The sequence below is a fragment of the Meleagris gallopavo genome, chromosome 17 (assembly GCF_000146605.3).
Source record: "Meleagris gallopavo isolate NT-WF06-2002-E0010 breed Aviagen turkey brand Nicholas breeding stock chromosome 17, Turkey_5.1, whole genome shotgun sequence".
Classification (NCBI taxonomy): Eukaryota; Metazoa; Chordata; class Aves; order Galliformes; family Phasianidae; genus Meleagris; species Meleagris gallopavo.
In genome coordinates this window covers 1,889,469-1,913,282 of record NC_015027.2, presented here as the reverse complement: position 1 = coordinate 1,913,282, position 23,814 = coordinate 1,889,469, and the positions used below count along the sequence as shown (strand labels likewise).

The 23,814-nt window shown below is 46.7% G+C and overlaps 1 protein-coding gene across 14 annotated transcripts in view; it reads left to right on the top strand.

Moving 5' to 3' along the window:
• Window positions 1–902: 902 nt before the first annotated feature.
• Window positions 903–23,814, top strand: part of FBRSL1 (fibrosin like 1) — a 308,187-nt gene continuing 285,275 nt past the window's right edge. For all 14 annotated transcript variants that reach the window (XM_031555941.1, XM_031555939.1, XM_031555936.1 and 11 more), the window contains exon 1: window positions 903–1,122. In XM_031555941.1, coding sequence (XP_031411801.1) covers window positions 928–1,122 — 195 coding nt within the window. In that variant the 5' untranslated portion in view covers window positions 903–927. The remainder of the gene's footprint in view (window positions 1,123–23,814) is intronic.

Here is a 23,814-nt window from a genome sequence, read left to right as displayed (position 1 = left end):
GGTTGGCATGTTTTAGCGTGGTTAGCAGTGCCTTTTGAGGTGTTCCCTAATCTGATACAGTTAGGCTGCATAAAAACATTAATTGAGCTAAAGAGTCATCAGAGTCTTCCAAAAAGCTTAATTTGATGCAGAGTTAAGGCATAGGGAAAAACGTAAGTGGCTGTAATGAACTACTGCCTTATTGTTTCTTATGCTCCTTCTGTACTGTGTGTTTGGAGGAAGGACTTGAGCTGTTGCAGCCAGGGTTGTGCTTTCAGTTCTCTAGGATGGCAGGGGCAGCAACAGGAATACCCTTCTCTGACCTCGCCTCCCAGCACTAGTCAATGTGACGTGGCAGAGCAGCTCTCAGCTTGTGTCTAGCCCGTACGCTGCGGTTCTGATTCATGGCAGACACGAAACGCTTGGAGGTATTTGGCTACTGTGATTTGTGCAGATTTCATTGATCTCGGCTCTCTTATTGAATGCGTGTTGGCTTTCAAAGTGCATTTCCCCCTGTGAGTGCTGCTGTGAACCAGAGACCATCAGGCCCAAGGGGGGTCTGATACGTTCCTTTCTGAGATCAGACGAAACAGTGAAACTCAGAACTCTGTTCAGATGAATGGAGTTAAATGCTTTTCTTCAGGATGCTGGTTTGTTTAGGTGCTGTTGACATATGGTTCCTGAATTAATCTGAAGCAAACTCATTTTCATAACCAGTTCCAGCATCTCTGAAATTAATCAAACACATAGCCTGGAGAGTGTTCATCTTAATCTAATCTAAAATTACTGTTTGCATTGTGCATGCCTAATTATTCATCTTAAGTCATCTCTGGAAAGAATGTGCTGTCTTGTCTGTGTTTTTATTTAATATTTATATTGCTGAATGCTTAAAAGTAGTCTTAAAGAATTTAAAGGGCTTACTGTGTTTTTCTTCCTTTACAGAAGGACATGTCACTAAAGCCTCAGGAGCGGAAGGAAAAATGGGAGAGGCATCCAGGCAAGAAACCTAGAGAATCTGAAAACTGCGTGTCTGCTGAGCCGAGTGAAAATGGCCATAATAACGATGCTGGGAGCTCAGAGAGAGAGGCAGAAAGAGGCAAAGAACGCGTGAAGAAGAAACTCCCACTGAAGCTAACCAAACAGGTAGGGGAGATATTTCTTATCTGAAGTGACTGCGTGGTGGTGTTGGCCATTGAGGTACTGCCCTGCTCCTAGGCTGGGGTCTTAATGTATTTGTGCTGCTGAAAATGTCTCTCACAAGATTGCTGGAAAGTGAGAATAGGAAGACTGGGTGTTCTGAGTAATGCAGGAAGGAAGGAGCAGAGCTCCCTTGTATCCTTAGAGAAAACGCGTTAATTTGCACTGTGAGTTTGTGGCTCTCAGGCAGATCACAGCCTCCTTTGGATAGTCCTGCTTGTGAATGTGCTCCAGGGAGTTGCAAACATGGATGTCTCCATCTCGTATGTTAAGTTCATGTGCCCCCAAAGGATTATGCTGAGAAGGGAGTATCCAAGTATTTCAGAAGTTGGAAATTGGTTTGGAGGAAGTTGTGCTTTAGGGAATCTTTGTGCCCTTCTGAAGTACGACAGAGCATTAATTCATTCAGAGTTGTGATGCTGGAGAGGATGATTCTAGTGATGTCCATCAGGCCAGTTTGTACCAACCCAGACAGCAGCAAAGGAGAGGCTCTGTGCTTAGCAGGCTGCTTAGTGCTTGCTGCTGCTCAGCATGGAGGTCTGTTGGTGACTCAGTGCTCGTTCATCAGTTTGAAATGCACACGGCACAGCAGCCATCATTTGTGAGCACCTTCCCAGGTGTCCATTAGCACAGTGCCAAATGGTGGCTGGTGGGAAGATCGGTGTACTTGAACCTCCAGCTCTTGTTCCAAGCTGAAAATATACTATGACAAAAGAACTATTTTTAATTCTTCACGATGCAGTGAAGTGCACCTTCTGCTCCATGATACTGGTTCTGTATGTGTGCCAAACAGCAGAAAATTGAATTCACCATATTATTGGAAGTATTTTCTTTCCAAAGGCTTTCAGTATTTTAGGATCTGAAAGGATCAATAAGGTCGTGTAACACAACCCTTGGTGTAACCTCTCCATCCTTCCAGTCATTTGTGCTTACATCACAAGATGCTCATTCAGAAGGGCTCATTACGTTTTACATTAGAAGCTCTGTAAGTCTGCTTGTAGCCCCACTCTTCTAGTAGCTCACTGTTCTTATTATATTCAGGCTTCTTCGTTTTAATTTAAAGAAAAATAATGGAAATAATTTACTGCAAATGACTTATGTCCATATGTTGCTACTTCTCTGCTTGGAAACAGGTAGCAAATCTTGTAATCAGGCATTTTTAGTAAAATACTTGCCAGGTTTATTTTCTTTTTAGCTCCCCAAAGTGGTACCAAATGTTTTGTTTTTATAATTGCCTCTGTATATATAGATGAAATAGATCAAGTTTCTTGTTTGCTCTTGCTAGTAGTCAAGCGATTGGGTTTCAGTTCCCCCCTCTAGTTACAGGTGCAGTGGCTTTGTGCACAAATATACAGTCTGTGCAAATTAAAATTACTTTTTATAGGAGTAAATAGATGCTCAATTTTTCAGTGAAACTAAAACGTGCAACTAGGATCCTTTCTTGACATCAAAAACCAGAAGTTGTAAGCCTGTATTTCCCCAGAAAGCATTTGATACAAAATATTTAGAAGCAATAATGCTTTATGGTACTCTTAACTGTTTCTTAGACTGGGATTATGATAGTATGCTTCATTAGTTCCTCTGGTTTCTGCCTTGTGAAGCTATTGTGTCAAGTTTTTTTTATTTATTTATGTGAAGAAGCCCCACAGTGGTCTGTCAACCCTTGCAAAGTGCAGATAAAGCTAGCTGCTGATCAGTGCTTGTTCTGGAGGAACCCTACAGATTTGTCACGTGGATGCAGCTGGGTGTGAGTGTGGAGACAAGGAGCACTGCAGGAGGTCATTAGCTCTTGATTGCCTTCAAAATCTCTGCAGCATGAAAGCCTGGCTTCAGTAAATGCTCCTCTGTGAAGGGTTAGGGCTGCTCCCTCCAGTCAAAAGTCACACTGCAGCAAGTTCAGTGCAGCTTAGCTGTTTGTAGTGGATGTCTGGGGGCAAGGTCTTCCCGGAGTCTGGGTGAGCCAGCTCCTCACTGCTGCACGAGAGGAAAGGGCTGTTAGAACGGACAGCTTCTGCACGGAATACATAACTGAGGCTTGGTAGTCGTGGCCACTAAGGATGTTGCGATGCTGCCTTACCTACCTCTGGGGCAGGAGGCTTTGGCACGCTGGCCAGATTCCAGTTTCTGCAATTATATTCTGCAGCCTTAGTTGACCAAACATTTGGATGCTTTTTATTTCTGCTCTGAAAACACTGCCATGCGTATGGCTGTCAGATGTTTCTTCTGGGTAGCATTGGGCTGCCATGGGTGGAGAGAGCAGACGTTGGCTGCCTCATCCACTAGTCCCTGAATTCATCTCGCTTTCATCCATGGCTTAACCTTTTTTTTGTTCTCCTGGTGGTATAAGTATCGAACTCCCAAAAGAACAAGAAGGTTGCACAAAGAGTATAAGATAAAACCTGTGATGATTCACTCAATAATACACTGCACATCTTTAAACAGGTCACACTTTGAATTTGCCTTTGGTTGCAAATGAAGCTTTTGAAAATAGCTCATGTTATGCTAGCTGATATTGTTGTGGAAACCAGACAAGTTTTCAGGCCTGTAAGGCTGCTGGAGGTAGCAGCAACATCCAAGGTAGACAAACTAAGGTATTCTTAGTTCAAACTAATTATGCAAATGATATAGGCAACTTAAATGTATTTTAAATAACCACAGCTTCACACCTAGGATTCTGGCATTTCCTGCCAAACTGTCTAGACAAATTGGCTGTAATACAGAGTTTTCTGGAAGTTGGGGGTGATTTTTGCATCTCAGGGTTATTAAACATAGCTTTGTAACTAATTTGAAAAGCTTACTGTAATTAATGCTAATTATATTGAGACATTGCTTAGAAATTACTGATCAATTTGCAGCTTTCCTTATACTCTCAACGCTTCTTTTCACAATTCAACAGAATTGTCATCCTTTCTGAGCAGCCTCTAATAAATCAAATTGGGCATTATAATTACAGCGCTCTGCTAATCCTTGTACAGAGGTGCAACGTGGTAAGCTGCTTTGAGTGCCAGGTTGTCTGCTTTGTTTAGAAAATTAGATTAATACTTCACTCCTTCTGACAAAACATCCGGATTCCTGTTTGCTTCTGAATATTTGGTTCTCTGTACCTCAGGCTACAGGGAGGGAACTGCAGGAGCTAATCTGCCCTCCCAGCCTCCTGCTCCAGCTGCACATGGGAATCTTGTCCCCCCTATTCCTGCTCCAGCCAAGCGGAGGGAACAGAGGGCGTTCCAAATAGCTGCAGGGAGATGTGCGTTGGGATTTGGGTCTGTTCTCATCCTCTTCGCTTGGAAAGGTGCTGACTGCAGCTGCTGCCGTCTGACAAAAGGCAACCAAGCCGTTTGAGCTGCGAGGTGGAGTCATACTTTCTTGTGTTATGCTGAGTTGCTCTTCCAGTTTTCACAGAGCCATCCTTTGAGCTTCGTGCGTCTTTCATTGAGCCTTAGCTGTGCTGTTTTGCTCACTTTGGTGTTGAGTTTGTGTTTGGAGTCGCTGATAGGCCTGCACGTAGAACAGGAATTTCTCCCCAAGTTCAGGAGCTGTAGGCATTTTGTGTGCTGCCTGAAAGTGGGCTGGTCTCCTTCCGAACAGAGTCAGTGGTAGCAGGGAGGAGCTGCTGATGGTTCAAGTGAGCTGTGTGGTTAGTCAGCCTGGGAGCCTCACTGCGTACTGAATGTGTTTAGATGTTAAATGTGGTTGGAATAACGCTCTGCTCTGCAAATAGTCGTTTGTCATGAAGATGACTGTCTTACACCTCCTCCTTCCTTTTCTCACCCACTGTTTAGGTCACCCAAGATGAGAAGAGTCTCAAAGAAGCAGATGAGAACAGGGTTCTGTAGCATATATTTTGTGGTTATAAATAGCATGCTGGGCTGGGAGCATGGAGGAAAGGGCACGACAGCTAATGCTGTCACGTTGCTTCGGAGGTGTGACATCTCTGTGATGTCCTAGGGGGAGGGAAAGCAGAGCTAATTCCTGTGTCTCATTCACTCCCCAGCCTTCGTCATTCTGCTGACTGTTGTTGATGATTAATGTGTAACGTTGGACTGGAACCACTAAATTACATTAACATGTTTGATTACCTACTCACATGCTTTTTCCGTGGTGCTTATCAGCTCGTTATCTGACATTCGTTGATGAATATAACACCCCCAGAAGAACACTGTGTCGGGTTAGCGCTAATTGGAGCTTAAGGCTTGGTGCCAGGTCGTGTTCCATCCCGGGTTCCATGTCCAGGTGAAAGCAGCCGATCTTCAAACCAGTTGAGTACCATTGGCCCCGTCTTGTGTGGTCTGGTGTGGAAGGGCTATGGGACTCCCTTCCCAAGTCAAAGAGAAGCAGTCTGGAACTTGCTGGGCTAACAGAATAATCCCATTGGCATCATGCTGCTTGTGCTGATGGGCAATAGGAGCATGTAGCTGCTTGATTTCTATTTGCATGTTTCCAGATGATGATAAATGGTAATTCTGGAACAATAATGTGTTTTTGAAAGCCTTGGTGGGCTGGAGGCAGTGTTTGTGGGAACCTGGAGACCAAAAGGTGCACTTCTCAGCCCAAGCTCAGCAGCCAGGTAGGAGGAGTCCAAAAACAGCCTCTGGGGTCTGGAGAGGTGGGGGCTCCTGTCCCTCACGGCTCAGTGCAGTGCTCAGAAGCTGAATGGTGTCTGAAAGGGTCTGAATATAACAGCGTCTTACTCTCTTACCTGAAGTGTCTCAAGCTGTTAAAAGCAAACCAGTTCGAGAGAGCTAACTGGAGGGGAAAAAAACCTTCCCTTTCATGTGGGTTTGGGGGATTGGTTTGGTTTGTGCTTTTTTGGTGCTTGCATTTCCCCGTTTTTGAATGCTGAAATTGTACAAACCGGTTTCTTTTTGTTTCTAATTGATGTTACCCTTTTTGTTAGCAGATATTATTTAGACGTTCTTTGAATCTAAACAACAAAGCGCAAGGGAAAAATAAAAAACAAAACAAAACATGTCCATTTTCTTTTAATCAGGAAAACGTTGCTTCATGTACTGCTTAAAAGCGGCATCCATTTCTACTTTTGTAAGCATGAGACTTTGCAGTTAGAACGTACAGGCTCTGAAGCAGCTTTAGGCGTGTGTTTGTGTTGGCTGGGAGGTTGGGCTGGTGGGGCTCTGCTTCAGCCTCAGCCGGGCACAGAGCAGGCTGTGCTGCACCCCAGTGCCCCGGCACCTGCTGCACCCCCCGGCACTCCGCTGACTTCAAAGCTCCTAATGAGGCTGCGGTGCCGGGGATCTGCCCGGGGGGTCGGAGCAGGGCCCTGCTTCCTGAGCAGGGCTGCAGGGCGGGCACAGATGGCCTTCCCCTGCTCCTGTGCACTAATCTGCCTGCACTGAGCCTGCACAGCTGCCCGGGAAACCGCTGGGGAGGCACTGCGCAAAGTACTGCAACGGCATACAGTGTTTAGTCATTAGCTTTGCTAATCCAAGGCCTAAAATCAGCCTCATTTCAGTCGATAGCAATCTGTTTGCACTGTCAGGAACTAATTTAAAAATCTGCTTTAAGTCCTGGTTAGGCACTTGGTGTTCTGTTTGCTGCATCGAAGTACGAGGGGAGCAGTGGGCAAAGCACAACAGGGGCAGGAGGAAAATCTAGTAAATAAATAGAGGGTGCTTATGTCCCAAGTGAAACCCTGCTGTTACCAAGAAGCGCTGTTGTTTTGGCTAAATGTATCCAAGAATTCACAGCGATTCCTGAAGTCACCGCAGAGCCCACTTTGCTACAGGAGAACCTGGCGGTGTGCTTTCTTGGCTCGGAGTCCTTCAGAGTGCCACATGGAGTGCAGAAATGTGTGTGTCGGAGCTGTGACACAGGTACCTTGCTGATTGCTGGGTCGCAGGCGGTCTTTGCGATGCACAGATTTCTGTAACACTGTTTCAGGTGCAAGCAGTGCCATAGAACTTCTGAAAGCTGCACCTTTGCTTAAGCTGAAGAATCTGTATCAAAACCCTACGTAAATTGAGGAGACGACATTTATTGGAAGTGTGAGGGGAGATTCTATTGGTTCTAGAACAAAACTGAAGTGTAACTTCTCTGCATACAGTTAGATGGCTGAGAGTGACCTCAGGTAGGTCATGTTGCTTAAATGCAGCTCAGTCTTTGGGCAGTATGAGGGGAAGCAAAGCCACATGGCTCCTCTGAAGGAGCTGTGAGTGAGTCTCTTTACAGTGGCTCCTTTGGAAAGGAAGAAATAAAAAGAAAATTTCATCACTAACAACCTGGGTGGCATCAGACTATAAAAAAGGTTGTTGGTGGTCATTGGTGACATTGTTGTAAAAGAAGAGCTAAATGATTTGTAATTTAGAGAAGGGAATTTAATTAGATGAAGTAATTTACAAGAACCTATAACCACTTGTATCTTTTCCTCTGTTGAATTTAATTGGCTGACACAATGCACAAAGTCCCCTTTCTTTATCTTTCTTCCCTCTTCTCGGTCTTCTTTTTTGGTAGAATGTATTTGTTATTGGGGAAGAGAGGGACCGCCACTCAGAGAGTGCTGCTGTTGTATCTTGTGGTTGGAGCAATGGAAAAGAGCAGAGGGGTCTTTGGTGCCCTGTCCGTGGCTCGTCACGTTGTGTGAAGGAGCCCAGAGCTGGGAGGAGGCAGGAGGCTTCTCTGCTCCGTGCCTTTGTGTCGTGGGTGGGCACGGCCTGGGCATCCCACGAGCTGTAGAGTCTAGAGTTGTGCTGGCTGTCATGGAGCTGCTGCGGAGGGGGCTCAGGCATGAGCAGCTGGAGCATCACGGCCTTTTTATGCGTTGTTTTTCTGGTTTGGGCAAGAAGCATCCAAAAAGTTATTCCATCATGATTTAGCCACCCATTGCCTGACGTTTTAGCTAGTTTGATGTGAGAGTTTGGCATCTGTTACCTACGTGTGTCCTGCATTCCTAGGCATGCACCAACTGTCTGCAATAAAGGCCAGTCTCTGAGCAGCAGCAGGTAGGGGTATGGTTCCTTGCTCTGTGATCATCCTGCGATTTTGGGGATGCTCAAGTATGTTTGCGGGAGCCAAGCACAGCCAATGCAGAATGTGCCCGTGCTTGCTTGGCTGTGGTATCCAGTCGTGCAGGAGGCAGCGTAACAACAGCCACAGCAGGGCTGCTTGGGGGCTGCTGGGCTGTGCTGTGGTGCTGGCCCAGTTCTCCTGGCCGGCCGCAGGGAGCTCTCACCCCATCGGCAGCCTCAAGGCAGCCTTACCGCATCCCTCAGCCTCTTTTTGCCGTGTGGGTTCTTAAGGAGCTCATTTTCATGCTTCTGCCTGCTGGGTGGTTTACACGACTGCTGAGAATGTGCACAGCTTGAGCAAACACGCCTTTGGTTTGGAGACGTCGCTTAGGTAACATAAGTGCTTGCTCTTTTTTCCTTAGGCCTTCAAGCAAGGTTACTGGTAGTTGTTCAGGTCAGTGGCGTTGCAGTTATTTGGTGAAGTCAATATGTGGAACCTGGGCTATTTTCTCCAGTACTGCATCTAAAAAGTCAAAGAATTCAATAAAGCCGGCAGAGGTTTGTGATAGATGTGAAGCTCTCCCAAGCCTGCGGAACGAGGGGGTCCTAAGGGGCACACAGGCATGTGTGTGCTTTTTGAACTCAAGTGGCAGTATGCCACGTCTGTAGGTTTTTTCAGGCATTAGCGCTGTACATTGATTCTCAGTTTGTTTGTTTTCCTGAAGTTGAGCCTTGAAATCAATTTATTAAAATAAAATAAAAAATACGGCAAGGAGAATGTATCAACTTTTAGCAATTAGACAAATTACTACTGTTAAATGCAAAATTGTTCCCCTCCCAGCCCTGGTGGCTTCCTCTCTGTTCTGGTTCCTTGCGTTTGGAGTTGTTCAGGTTACAAAGCCAAGTATTACTTGGGTGGCTGCTGGATTCTGAGGGCTCGTGTTTAATGTTAGTTATGTAAATACATGCAGATCATTTAATTTAAAAACGAATCTTTTGGCTTCACCTTTCCCTCCACATCTCCCTGTCTTCCAGTAAAAGGCTTTGATTTAGGCACTAGGGAAAGGTGCACAGACACGGTAATTCCTTTGGCTGCTGCAAATCTGGTGCAAGTTAGCATTTAAGACAGTAATGGTTTTCATATTGCGCTCTCTGATGTCTCCTACAGCATTTCATGCTCATTGTCATCCAATACTAAGAACAAGGAAAAAAAACTTTTCCAAGGGAAACCTTAACCACTGGAATAATGTTGATAAAGAATCCAAGGGCAGAGTAAGGGATGGAGCAGGGGCACAGTGCTGAGCACCTTCTGGTGCTGCAGTGCTGCACCTCCCGGCAGGCGGTGCTGGCTCTCAGCAAGCACTCTTTCTCTTTCTGCTCCTTCTCAAAACGTCTGTGTGATTGTGGGACAGTATTTTGTAGCTCAACGTGGCATTATTGGCTGTAGTGTCAATCAGAGGTATCTTTTTGGAGTTTGTCCTTTAGCATGGGAGATGGAGATGGTTCAGCTGGCCAGGTGGGTCTGCTCTGAAGAGCATTTGCAGCTTTAATTTAGGAGGAAAAAATGCTTTCTGAACATTATCAGGTCATAACAAAGCAGTGTCAGTGTATAGAGGTGAATGAGGGTGGCATGAAAGAACACAGCCCTATTACAAGTGTTACCTGAATTGGGTTTTTTAGCTTGTATCTCATTTGTACGTTACTTTTCTTCCAGATGCATACTGCCAAAACCAATCATGTAGAAGTAAAGAAGTTATTCTTTGCCTACAACACGGCACATAATCTGTAAAACAGAGCATGGAGTCTGTATCCACAGAACCCAAACCCTGTTCCCAGCAGCTGAACCCAGCACTTCCCCAGCACGTGTCCTTGCTGGGGAATGACCTCTGCCAGCGGCCGCGGTGGCCTGATGGCTGCGTGCCATTTCATGTTGCTTCCCCATTTCCATCTCTTGTTTCCTTGCGACTGCCTCATTTTGTTCATAAAGCAGCTCGTAATTGAGTGTTTGACAAAGAAGTGTTTACAAGCTGTGTTTCTTGTGCGTAGCTGCCTAGCTGAGGGGAATAACAATTTGGGTCTGAATTTCAGCCCTTCTTTGTCAGTGCCATGCCATCGTGGTGGCGGCGCCGTCTCTGCTTAAAGGGAAAGGAGGACTGAGGTTGTGTTGGGGTTCGATGTGGGCGTGGGGGACGCATTTGTGCAAAGCAGCTCGTGACTGCTTCTGTTGGGCCACGCTCATCCCTTGTGCCAGCATTGGTTTTGGACACCACCGAGGTGTGCACTGATTTAAACACGTGCCAACTTTGGGGTTTTTAGGATGGAGCCTGTGTGTTCGCACAGGTCTTTAGTCCAGTCAGGTGAAACATAGTGACTGGGGCTGTGTTGGGGTTTGAGCCTTCTCTTCTCCAGCTGCTGCGTGACATAAGCTGTCCTCATTGGTACGGCCGGAGTTCTGTCAGCATGGGTTGGAGCCTATGGTGTTATCACAACAACAACCTTGTTTAGCTGTCCCTCGGGAGGAGCAGGTCGGTGGGATCAAGCTTTGAGTTTGGGCCAAATTTTGAGTCAGTGCCAAAAACCGTCTGCGAATGATGCCAGCTGGGCAGGGTGTGGAGGAACAGAAGCAATGAAGTTGTGCATGGGTAAGGAACAGCTCGGCCTTCATTTAGAGCCATTACAGCCACTTGCAAAGGGCACTCTGTCTTCTGGGGCGATCTCTTAAAGAGGCCGCTTGCCCCGTGTTTGCAGGAGTTCCCAGCTGTAATCCCAGTTGCTGGTTGCACGATGGCAGAACCAGTGGGAGCACCTCTGAGTTGGTGTCACTGCCTGTCAGTGCTGTGAATGTGGCAAGGTGCTGAATTGCTCAAGCCTTGGTTAAAGAACACCAAGCAGCACCCGCAGCATGAGTCTTTGGTTTGTGCCCAAACAAAACAGCTCTGCTGTGTTCCATTAAGACATCTTTGCTGTCCCCTTGGCCTTATTCTGAATCACCTTCACGTATCAAGTAGCTGGTTCAGGCAGGGTGTGCTTTTATATGTCCATACAAACACCAGCTCTTCTGTTAGCCCTTTGCTGCCCAATGTTCCTCCCTGCTTACCTAGCTTGTGGAGAGCAGAGGGGGAAGAAACATGTACTTGACCGCACGCTTTTTTCTTTTCTTTTTTCCCCATAACTTCCAGTGAAGCAAAGGAACAAAGGGATCCATCCCTGCCCCAGGCAGTCCATCCCAGCAGCACCAGGGCCTCCAGTAAATGGATCAGGGGACACGTGTGACCCTGTAGGACTGCTTATTAGAAGACATTGTTAGGGGCATGTCACAGCAGATATAATAAATAGAGTCCCAGAGAAAAAGGAGAAAAAAAGTAGTTGTGTGGTTGTTTTTTTTTTCCCCTGTGTTCTCTAGTGGGAAATGAAGTGTCTGACAGCCTTGGGCCGCCTCACATAGGTGTAAGCCTCAGGCAAAGCCACAGGCGGAAGGGTTGCAGAATAAGTTGTACGGGATCTTGACAAATACCCGGCTGTTATTGTTTATTGAAACTGAGAGCATTGGGAAGAATTGGGTTTACGAAAGGGTTATTTCAGTTGGAAAATGAAAAAAGAAAAAAAAAAAAGTATGAGATGTCGAGAAAGGAGCGGTGCTGTAGTTCCTGGAGGCTTCTTGCACTTTGTTTGCTCTGTCTTTAGGTGCAGGGGCATGCAGCATGCTTGTTGTTTGGTCCCAAGCTGCCTGGGACAGCAGCTGCTGGGGGATGCATGGAAGTTGGGTTGGCCAGAGCCAGCTTTGAGAAAATGTACTTCTCTCTGCTGCTCATAACTTGGAAACACACAAAAAGAAACCCAACAAAAGAAACTACCACCATGAGTATTCAGGCAGCTGAGAACCTAAATCCCAGAGATTTCTTGCTCCTTTGTCACGTAGGTATTTACATAAATCCCAATAACCGGTCTTCCTTTATCTCCATTTTTCTGTTCCGGTGCCTCTTACAAGAACAAATGGGTTCCTTTAGCAGATTTCTGCTAGTAAATGTGCAAGCTTTTGCAAGATGTATGCTGTGCTCCACGAATGGGAAGCGGGACATAATTTCTAATCATTGGAGAAGTTTCCTCATGTGGCATCGTCGGAGGGTTATGTATTTATTTTGGCAAGCTGTCTTTAACTTGCCTTGGCAATAACAGGAATTTCTACTGATTCAACTGTATTCATTTCCAGAAGCAGAAAAGGGCGACTTTTTGCACTGTTCAGCAGCCCATGAGCATTGCATCGATCAGGTATTTCCTGCAGTTTAAAGACCTATTGAGATGTATCTGCTAAAATGGCTCAGTGTGAAAAGGTTTATTAGTCCTTAAATGAAACAAAGGCTGTTAATACAGCTACACAAATGAGAGCCCTTAGTTAACTCCCAGTAAGCTTTAACAATAGTTTGTGCTGAAAGAATTAGGATGTAGTCAATAAAAGGCCATCTTCTCCTCCTTTCTACCCCAGAAATAAGATGTTTCCATTATTAATTATATATACTAAAAGAAAAAACTAGACACGATACAGTGTTCACTATGAGAAGCTGGCTTTCATCGGTACAACTCTGTAAGGAACTAATTTCTGTCTTGATAATGGTAGGTACTGTTGTGAGATCTTTGTTTTTTTTCCTCCTGTTTCCAGATTGTATCTTCAGAAAATAATCAGAGAGTGGAGGCTCAGCACTATTCTCCTTCACAATGCTAATTGGTAAATTTGTTGAGGTTTGAAAGATGTATTCTGCCAAATGTGGCCGCCCTTGCTGGCAGTGACAAAAACCCCTTAGCAGTTTCCAAGACCTTGCGCTGGGGTCGGAGCATCCTCCAATAACTGAAGCAGCAAACCTTGCAGAAAGCTCCCGCGTCTGCTGGAGGTGATCTAACAATGGTATTCAGCAGCATCCTGTGGTGGGGCTAGGTGTGAGTGCTGGGGAAGTTTCACAGTTCAAACCTAGGGAAGGATCCTGGCAGCTAACTCACCGGACCTGTTTTCTAGCCTAAACATTTTCTTAATGATAAAGCCTCCAAAGGTCTTCCAGGGGTGAAGAGCCAGTTAGAAATACTAAGCATATAATTTTGTGGCTTTCTGTCTTTAGTAGCAGGCTTCTCAGGAAGTTTTCAGAAGATCTACTTCTGTATGCCTGAGGAAGCACAGGTATCCATTGCTCTGAAGCAGCCCCACGTGTCTGTAGTGACAGGCAGGAGATGTGCAGAAGGCCAAGTGCGGTGGGCTACGAAGGGCTGCCATTGCTCTGGCTTGCCAAGGAAAACATTTTCTGCAGTGGGGTTTGTCTCTGTGCTGCCCTTAGCTCATCCCATCCAGCGGAGCCTTGTCATCCCCTGATGTGAACACATGGGGAACCGTCACCTCTCCCTCCCTGAGCTCAGGGATGAGGCAGCAGGAGCTGAGCTGGTGGGCTCAGCCATGGGGCCTCACACCCCCAAGATGTCCCCGAGCAGAGGAGAGCAGCCGCCTGTGGCAAGTTGTGCTGGCGCGGCCGGCTTTGTTGGGTTGCATTCTGTTTTCTGAAACCAACTGCAGAGTATTCCAAATTCCTAAAATTCTGTCTGCCCAGCAAAATAAGAGGGAAGCGTAGCATTAATAACCATGTGAATGGTTGCTTAATTTAGCAACAAGTTATGAATATTCAGAGGCATGGGCTTTTGCGGAGTGGAGGAAGAGGAATGTGAGCCCCCGGGGCCGCTGCCGTGGGCTCCCAGCCCTGCCTGCTCTACCTGCGAGGGAAGCAGTGCAGGTGCACCCAGCCGTGCTCTGGAGATGTTCCCTTGGAGCCGCTCATGTGGAAGTGGGACAGCCAGGCTTTGTGTGAATGCGTGTGCATGTCTGTCAAGTTTACTCTCTCAGCTTAACCGTAATTCATTACATAAAGCCTGTTTGTCACACATGACTTTAAATATCCACAGGCCGGTCTCATTTAGTGGTTCAAGTGTCTGTTTCCAAGCGCGGCGAGGCAGGGGCTGCAGTTCACTGCGTGTCTCAGGGCAGCAGGAGGCTGTGCCTTGTGCTGGGGACCTTGCTCCGGCCCAGCACCGGGCATCCCTGACCTGTCGGAGGCTGCACAGCCCCACTGCCGTCTGATAGCAGGAGCTGTCTGTGTCCCTGTCTGCCACTGATTTACTCTTTCATCCTCTGGTACACATAACTGCTGCTTGAATTAAGCTGTGACACATCTTCACTCCGATGTAAAATTATTTCAAGTTAGACCTTGCAAAGGGAATGTCGTTCCCTCCATAAACGCCACTTCGGTTTAATCCTTTCCCACCTGGTAGTTCAGCACCAGTGACTCATAAATTACAATTATTGAGGTACCAATTCATCATGTCTCGACAGCGGTGTTGCTTGTTCCACTGCATTGACCGAAGCCCTTTGCTAGCCAGCTAATGGACTGCGGTCCTACTCTTTCTTGTCCTGTAATGATGGGATCCCTTGTACCAATTTGAATCCTATTAGATAGCAATTAATTCCTCCCTACTGCAAACTGAGGCTGAGTCAAGTGCTCCTCAGTGTTGGGCTTACACACGGGTGTATCTGAAGGATAAAGTGCTGAGGGGAATCCAGCCCGAGCGGTCTGTTAAATCTGCGCCTCGTCTTCCCCACCTCCCCTGACTGCAGTAATTAGCAAACCAAATTCTTTGCTTTGGGAGCACCAAAGCAAGCAAGTGGGGAGAAGATGTTTGAAAATGCTTGAAGCTTCAGATGTTTGAAGAACGATTACCAGGAAGCGGAACAGCTGCAGCATGCTGGGGTTGTGGGAGAGGGGCATTTTGTGTTTAGGTATCACTGACTTTTATTTATGCTACAGTGGGACGTTGTCCTGTGACAGGCAGGGGGCTGCTCTGCCTTGCAGTGAGCAGTGCAGTGCATGCAGGTCCTGCTGCGGGGCTCCGGCAGGAGCTTGGCCTCACCACCCGGTGTGGGGCAGCAGGCAGGGTTAGTGCAGTGCTGCATCCATCCCCCGTCCCCCCGTAGATATTTAAATATTTAAATGTCGGTGTGTGACTGTGAAACAATAGTTTTGTTTTATGATTTAAGCTCAGATTTCAGGGAAGAAAGGACTTGCCTTCACAGTCACTGTGTGGTTTCTGCTGGACAGATTGATCCTTAGAGGCAAACTAGATTAATACTAGGAGGAGACGGATTTAGAATTTGCCCTTCTCTGTGGTTTCTATAAACTGAGGAATACTTCTGGGCTCTTTGTTGCTCTAGCAATTTTCTCTCTGTTGGATGATGACCCTTTCAGTAAGTGGTCATTCCTCATTGAATTTTTCTGTCTCAGAGCTTAAAAAACAGTTATTTTATTGACTGTAGAATTCCCATACCGTTGCTTGACCTCAGTGCCAGTTTTCATTGGAGACTATACAGAGATTTCAGCTAAAGCCAAAAGAAGCCATTCACCTTTTTAAGCTTGCTTTTCCCTGGCTCGTAATCTCCATCTGAGTGAAATATAAAGTATTGCTTATCTCTTATCTCTGAAGCCTCGGTGAGCGCTGGGCTGCGCGTGCTCTGTCTGACGGCTGCAGTGCTGCTCTGCTGCTCGGGAGCTTTACAGGTGGGAACTTGGAGGCAAAACAGGCGTTTTGCTTTTACTTTGAAGGTGAAGGCGATACTCTGTTTGTGCCAGACACGTACATGTAGAGCATGTTTTGTATGAGCAAGAAGCTAATAGGTGTTGGTAGGGTGTTGTGTTTGCTCGCCCTTACAGGTCACTCCTTGTGAGCTGTACTTGAGTGCTAAAACGAGTTCAAGCCTCTAAAAGCAGAGCAGGGTTGGGTTCTTGGGAGCCAGCCTGGGGCACGTGTCCAAACCTTGTTCTGAAAGAGCACTTTCCATGAGGAGAGGCATCCATGTTCGTTATACTTCCAGAATATTTTGTGTTGCACATATGCTGTAAAGTTACCGTCTTTCATTACCTTCTATTTGCTGTCATACTACATTATGAGCCTTCTTGGCAGTTGTGCCTCCAGAAATGAGAATGGATAGAAACTCAATGTAAATCCAAACAAGAAAAAAGTGCTACATATTATTTAGAATTAGCATTTGATGTCTCACGGAATATTTGCTCCCATTTTTGTTGTCTTTTTTGCTGACAGTGTGCTGTGCTCTGGGGACAGAGCATGGGAAACTCACTTGGGATTGTGTGTGAAGGAGGGAGAAAATCTGGTCTCATCCAAAGGAATTAAGAAAGTTTCTGTTAAGTGATGGCTTCAAAATTTAATTTTTCAAATTGAAATGACTTCACAGCTAATCTTGAGGCAGGTGTTCCAAATGCCATGTGCCAAATGTCTCTTTCAAATTAAATTCATTTTGCTCTACTGCATAATAGAGCTGCTGTAAATACGTGGTAAAGGTGATGACCCCAAACAAGGCTTTTTCAAATTACTGAAAGTTGTTACTTGTGTGCAGTTGTGGCTTTGGGGTCTGTCCACTGGAAACAAGTGTTTTTTCCAGATTTATGCTGGATGAGACCCCCTGTATCTGCACAGCACAGAGCAATTCCTGGCTGCTCTCAGGGCTGCTGGGGCTGTGATCTGCAGCCCTTCCACATGTTGGGCTTTTCCAATTGTTTGAATTTTTAATATGTATTAGATTTGTGCACAAGTGATCTTGTGCAGCTTCTTCAAGGCATAAAAGAAGAGAGGTTAAATTGCAAATGAAGTATATTGGACTTCAAAACGCGAAGATAAATACGTATTTAAGTTGAAGTTTAAATGACTAGTTCCTGTGGATATGTACTAGTGGGTTCAGAGGGTAATTTTTGTTAACCTTAATGTATTCCATTCTGGCCATGCAGATCTCATTAGCTGTAGTGGCACTGAAAGGTGTAGGGCTCTGCCAGTTGTGTAGGCAAAGCACAGAAGGCAGAGGGAAACCACATTCCATGTTGTTCTGTTCTTTTCCCCCATTTTGCCACTAAGCTTTGTTCATCTAAGTCCTGTCTGCTTGCTGATGTGCTCCTTCATTCTGTGTGCTTCAGAAATGGGGGTGCCAGTAGGAAGGGTGGGCCCTCCAAATCCAAATTTGCTGCAAGGAAGTACAGCCTGACTTTTCCCTTTTTTCCTTACGGCCTCTGTTGAGCTAATGGATAAGTAGTGCATGAAGAAAATACATGATACTAAACTTGGTTTGTCTCCTTTTTTCTTTTTTTTCCCCTTAATGTATCTTCAAAGGACGTGGCCATCTCCTTTTGTTCCTGTGCAACTTGACATGTCCAATTTCGCTCCTCACAGAAGTAATAGAATTGCATAGATCTGTTCGTGCTCTTTTAAGAACTCTTATTTGGAAAACACATCCTGTAGAAAGGCAATTTTTCAAGTACCCAGATTGCTGGGTACTTCTACAGCAAAGCGCATCTTCTGAACATCCTACATTGTTCTAATGTTAATCACAACCATTTGCAAGTCAGCACAATTATGGAGCCGTAACACAGAAGGGGAATTAGGCCCAGTATCTTCATTTTTAAGCAGTCATAAACTGTCTTAAAAGATAAACCAATGAATGACTTTGCTTTTGATGTGGAGACGAGAAACAGAAGTCATGTATGCTGGCTGTTTGGTTACTAAACCTAACGTTGAGATTCAGAATATTGCCCTGAAAATAGATTATGCTTCAGCAATGCATTTTTATGCTTGCCCCTTGGGTCAGTAGCTTTCAACGCCTTCAATTCCCGCAGTTACGATAGCTGCTTAAAAATGTTTTTTTAGAGGAGGAAAATCTAGATTTTTCATCACATGACTCCAGGGGGTTGAATTTGAGAAAAATCTTCTAAATATCAGAAGACTGCCAACTCTCTTGAGTTAATGAATGTGTTCTCCCACCACAATAGTTGTGCTTCATTTTGCATTATAATGTTGTCTAACAGCAAGTGGCACTTCTGATTCCTTTGTAATTTTCAAGCAAATGCTGTTTGCAAAATAAACATGCTGAGAGTTTCCTAAAGCAAATGTCATCAGCAAAAGGGAACTGCGTAGCTCCGTCCGTTTTTGGTGGCATGGAAATGGGTAGGTTCCCTTAATAGCCACTACAGAGATGTGAGCCCTAACTTGTTTCTCCTTCCCTAAGTGTGAGCAGGCCGCAGTTGTGCCGTGCCCACTTATTGCTGTGTGGCAGAGAATGGAGCAAAACCTCCTCCTACTTGTGCTGCCCCGCAGGCCGGCTGGCAGAGCACAGCAGCATCCCTGCGTGCGGTGGGGCTGCCAGCACAGGCTGAGCAGTGACAGGGCGGCAGGGCGGGCTGTGTGAAGGGAGGAGAAGCTTTCCTTTGGTCTCAGCCCTCCTGAGAGACACGCTGGTACACACGTAAGGTTCACTTGAGTCCTATTGCTGTGATTGCCATATGCATCTATGTGTGTAAGTGGACATCATTTCAGGCCAGAAATTCATGTAGGTGTAGCGGTGAAGCTACAGTGGAGCGGCTTAAATGGGATATGATCACGGTTTTTAGGCCAAGATAGAATTTCTTGCTCGGAGAAACTTTGACAATTCAAGAGCAAGTGTCATTAATGAGTGTGCCTGTTCTCACCTCTTCACGTGTGCTGTGAGCTTTATCTGCTCTGTGTTCACAACGTATTTCCATGCCTTAGAGAAACCTCTCGGTGCAGCACAAGCTGTTGGTGATAACCAACTCACACACCATTCAACTTTTGGCATTGATTTCCTAGATTTCTGCGGAAAAGTGGAGGATTATTTTTGTGTTGTTATAGATGGGAAAACTGAAGGTGGGCTCATAGTGAACACCGATTAATTGCAGGCATTCAGCATGGTAAGGAGGGTTAGAAACAGAGCCCAGCTCTGTGCTGTTCTGCTACCCTAACTGAGGGGATGCATCTCTTCACTGCTATTGAAGCCTGCATTACAATTTGGAGATAAATTTCAAGAGAGGAACCACGGGAGAGCAGTCAGCCACACAGCAGTATCTGAGTTTGTTCCTACACGTTGCTGATAACTGCTGGAAGTCAGATAGCATGGCAGGAAAACTGTGGGTAAACGTTGATTCGTGGTTTTAAGGGTATCTGCTGTGGGAGTGGGAAAGGTACCGAAGTTGTGTGTAGGATATTAAGGAGCCAGCTTGTCAGGTGTAAGTTCCTGCAGAATGCAAAGAACACCCGGTGGAGGCTCGTGCTGTGGTTCGGCTCCCATGGTGCGTTGGTGGGACAGCAGAGATGATGCAAACCTAGTGCTGAGGTTGTGTGATGGAGAGGAACTAGAAAGGAAACCACAAAGGCTGCTCTCACTGCAGATGAGAGCAATAGCAGCTGTGAAGATTCATGTCTTGAAGGCCTCAGCCATAGGTGTGCGGAGGGGCTCTGTCTGCAGGTCAGGGCACTGGACGTGCCATGCTGGTGGTAAAAAGCTGATCCAAAGCACATGAGTCGTGTTAAAAGTTTGCACTAAATTTTCTTGGGACATAACTTGCAGAAAGAAAGGGGAACCGTGCATAAAACAAAACAGCGAAGCCCCAAACACAAAACTAGCAGCTGTCAGTAAACCTTGGGCTTATATTTTAGACTTTGCTGTGTTGTAGGGTACATCACAGCACGTCCCTCTTGGAGAGAGCAAACAGCTCAGGCACTCTGTAAGTACTGTCTGCCACTGGCATGCAGTTGTTTCATAATATCTGTTGGTGACTTAACTGAATATTTATGGTGCAAGCCACAAGCCGACCAAGCCAGTCAGGCCTTGTCTGGAAGAGCTGAAAATACAACAGCATGAGTAAGTGCCATTTGAGAGTATCAAAGAGCTATAATAATGTGGATAGCATTACATTAGAAAACCAAGGTGGGAGGATTACATGAAAGCAAAACACACAGACAGGCCCCAAGGGGAGACCATCTACCACAAAGGATAATTTCCTACGGGATTCAGACCCAAGAGCACATTCCTCTGAGGCTGCTTTAAAGCATCCAGGCAAGACATCTAAAGAGAGAGAAAAATTCATAATGCTTTTTTAAAACAACTGTGTAGCTGGAGCAGATGCAGCGGTGCCTGGTCTGCAGCTCTATCTGGACTCCTACATGTTTTCCTCCCTGTGATCTCTTTCTCAGCCTAAGAAGTCTTTTTTTTTTTTTTCCTCCTGGGACAGGAGGAGGGAAATGTCTTTTATCTGTGCTTTGGTTTTGCCGTATAGCAGTGCTGCAGTCCCATCCGGGCTGCTCCCTGGGAATTGCTTGGATTGAACAGGACAGTGTGACCGTGTTATCACAGCTTTTGCCACAACACTGGAAGACTTCTGCAAGGGTGCTTGCTGCTTAATTCTGGTGGTTGACAGACCCAAATGCAAAACCAATATTTTGATCTTCCTTGTTTTTTATTCCCTTAAGTTAGCTGTCTTGGATAAGTGTTGTTTTCAGCCCTTTCCCCCAGACACCCTTCGGAGCAGCTGAATCCCACGCAGAGCTGTGTATGTGCCTGTACATGCAGCCTGTGAGTATGGGAGCACACAGCCTTGGACGTGGCAGGTTCAGACTCCTGGTAGAGCCGTAATGCTGCTTTGCCCCTGGTGTCTATGTATGGCAGGAAGGGAAGGATTTTCTCCGTTTCCCCCTTGGTTGACAGTGGAAATATAGGGGGAAAGTGAAATATGGAGGTGTTGAGTGGGGTGGGAGTGGGCATAGCCAGGTGTGCATGCAGCACGTGAGTTTGGCAGGGCACAGCAGGGTTTGTGTGCGTGGGTTTCTGCATAGAGAAAAGCTGCGCTACGGTCTGCCAGCACAGCCTCGGGCCTTTGGCAACACAAAGGCCTTGGTCATAGGGAATGTGTTGTGCAGGGAGCAACAGCGTTTTAAAAAAAAAAGAAAAAAAGAAAGGAAGTCTGGTCCCTGTGTGTGACAGTAAAATATTCAGAGAAATGTGCGCTCATTATGCAGCAGGCATCCTGAAACAAGGCACTGGCACCTTTATAATACAGAAAGCGAAGCAAGATGTTTGGAGGAGACAGATAGACAGCTGGTTTGTGCCCAGCTCGCTCTTGTACGTAATCCATCACTGCCAGCCCTGCATGCTGGCGGCAGCTCGTGGTGCTGCCTTCCTGGCACTGCCCAGCGGCGGCTGGGAGCTGAGCAGGGCTGAGCAGGGCTGGGAAGGTCCCCTGGCTGGGGAGGCACTGGGCAGGCAGGGCAGCTCTGGGGCTGCTGCGGCTCTGCAGGAGGGGGAAACCGGGTGTATTTCTCTGGCAGTGAGTTGGCAGTAGCGTGCTGGGAAACCTGTGCTGGCAGGGAGGTGAAAGCTGGAAGGCTGGCTTGGGGCAGGACGTTATGTTAAAGGCTCTGCTCAGAACTGTCTGCCGGTTCTTGCACCGAGTCTGTGTGCTGGGTTGTGTGTGGGGGGGTGCTGGTTTGTTCTGGTTTTAATTCCAGAAGCCTACAGTGCAATAAAAGTCCCCTCTGACAGTAGTGCAGATGTTGACGGGCCCTGCTGTCCCCTGGTAGGGATGGAAGAGCAGTTTCCGGAGCCATGCATTCTGCATGAAAACACACAGCTTTTGCCATGAGTCTGCAGTTTCTGTGAGGCCACAGCTGAAGAACGGCAGGTAGATATTCAGTCTGCTGCTGCGTGGGTGCACCTAAATGTGGCTCTGAGATTCTCAGGGTGTGTTTTGTTTTCATGCAGGCCGTCGTGCACTGCGCTTTGGAGTGCGCTGAGCTCGGTAGGACGGTGCCTGTTGATTTAGTGGATTTGGAATCAGGCCTAGCATCACTTCAGTGCGGATTTCATGTGTTTTCCTTAAAATCACAGCTATTGCAATGTATGGTCAGGCTTGCTAACAGCCAACAGGGAAATATCCCTCTTTCCCCATATTCTTTAATGATTTTCAAGCTGGTGCTTATCTGGGGCTTTAACAGGATAGGTTTGATCACATGGTGCTAACTTCAAGTATCTGGTATCAAAAGATGGCTTTTGTAAAATATTAGCAAAGATGTTACAAAATCATGTAATTAAAACCCCATTACAAGCCCTGAAGGCAAAGCAGAGAAGCACAGCAAGGGCTGTGTGATTCTGTGACCTAATCCCACCTTCTTGGCTTTTAGAGCCTGACTTAACTCAGTGCACGCACTGCACTGCAGAGCTCCCCTGCCTGCCTTGCAGCAGGTGGGTGAGGCACTCAGGGAGTTCCTGTGTGCTGGCCAAGCTGTGTTGACTTCAATGCAACTACTGAAGAATTTGGGGCACACTTGATTCCAAAGCAGCAATGTCTGCGATGTGGGGCTTGATTTTTTTTTTTTTTCCCCGAGGTGCTGTTACACAAATGTTGCACAATCAGCAGTCAGCATCAGTGATTTTTGTGCATGTTATTTAAGCGTGTTTATGGCAGCTTCTCCTGGTCTGGGAGGGAGGTTGGTAACAACACATCCTGGTAAAAATTTGACACAAACAAGCGATTCTGTAAGAAGTCTTGCTCAAAAGACAGAGTGGGGAAAAAAAAAAAGGAAAGGCCACAATATAGTGTCTTTTCCTTTGACAGTAATTGTTTTGCTTTTTGTATTATCTTACACAACACAACCACACCACCCGCTGCTACAGCTTTTGGAAAAAACAGAACTGTGCATCCATGAGCCAAGAGGAACCAGGATGACTCCAAACGATACAATTTGTAGAGGAAATGACTTGTTCTGTTAGGCTGTGTGATTCCAAATGATGTGCTTCTCAGGGCCTGCAGCGTGCCGGGCTGAGCTGCTGGAGGTGCCTGGTACCAGTGGGTGTCCCCAGGCTGCTGGGACAAATGACGTGGCAGCTGGGCCCTGGGGCTGGCCTGCAGGCCGGTGCTCTGCTAGACACGGCTGTGGGATGTCCGGAGGGAACGTGGGGACAGCTCTAGCAGCCCCTGCCCTCGCCCTGAGGTGTGCTTGCCTGGCTGGCAGTTACAGGGACCAACATCCCCATGTATGCAAACAGAGTTATGGCAAAACCGCAGTGCTTGGGCTCCCCAATGTCTAACTCAAGGGCAGATGTGTGAATGATTTGGTTAAGAACTCTTTGCGTTATTTTTATTTTAGCACTTAAAAGCACCTCAGTTCTCAGGGCTTTGGCTAGAAACCTCTTCCCCGCACACATTTATCACACTTCCTCCCTCCTTCCCACCTCGCATCCACTGCGACACGACAGCGTCACCTTCACACCTGTGCAGCAGTTGATGCTGGCAGCCCTGCGCTGCTGCAGGTGGGCTCCCCGTGGGCTGGGCTGTTTGATGCCCTCACAAGGGGACGTGCTGTAACCCAGCTGGCACTGTAGTTCCTTTCCGCTCTGAGTGCTACACTCATGTTACTGTTGGAAGAGGTTTTCGGGCTCTGAGGGTAATGGATGTTAGCAGATTGCTGGGACTGAAAATAAAAGTCACGAAGCGACGCAGGTGAGATACGCTGCAAGCTCGGCTTGTGCTTCGTGGCTCTTTTTTTAAATGGGGAAAAAAAAAAAAAAGTGACATCAGCTCTGCTGCAGGCGTGAATTAAAGATGAGAACTTAATAAAAGTCGTTGGAGGGGAGAAGCGGGAAGGCAAGGAGAGCCGGAGCGGCGGCGTCTCTATTTTTAAGCAGACAGCACCACCTCTGCTCCGGCGCTGGAGCTGGCGGCGCCGTGCGGGGCGCAGCGCCCTCTGCCGGAACGCGGCGTGCGGGGCTGAGCGAAGCTGCGCGCGGCTGTGGCGTTCG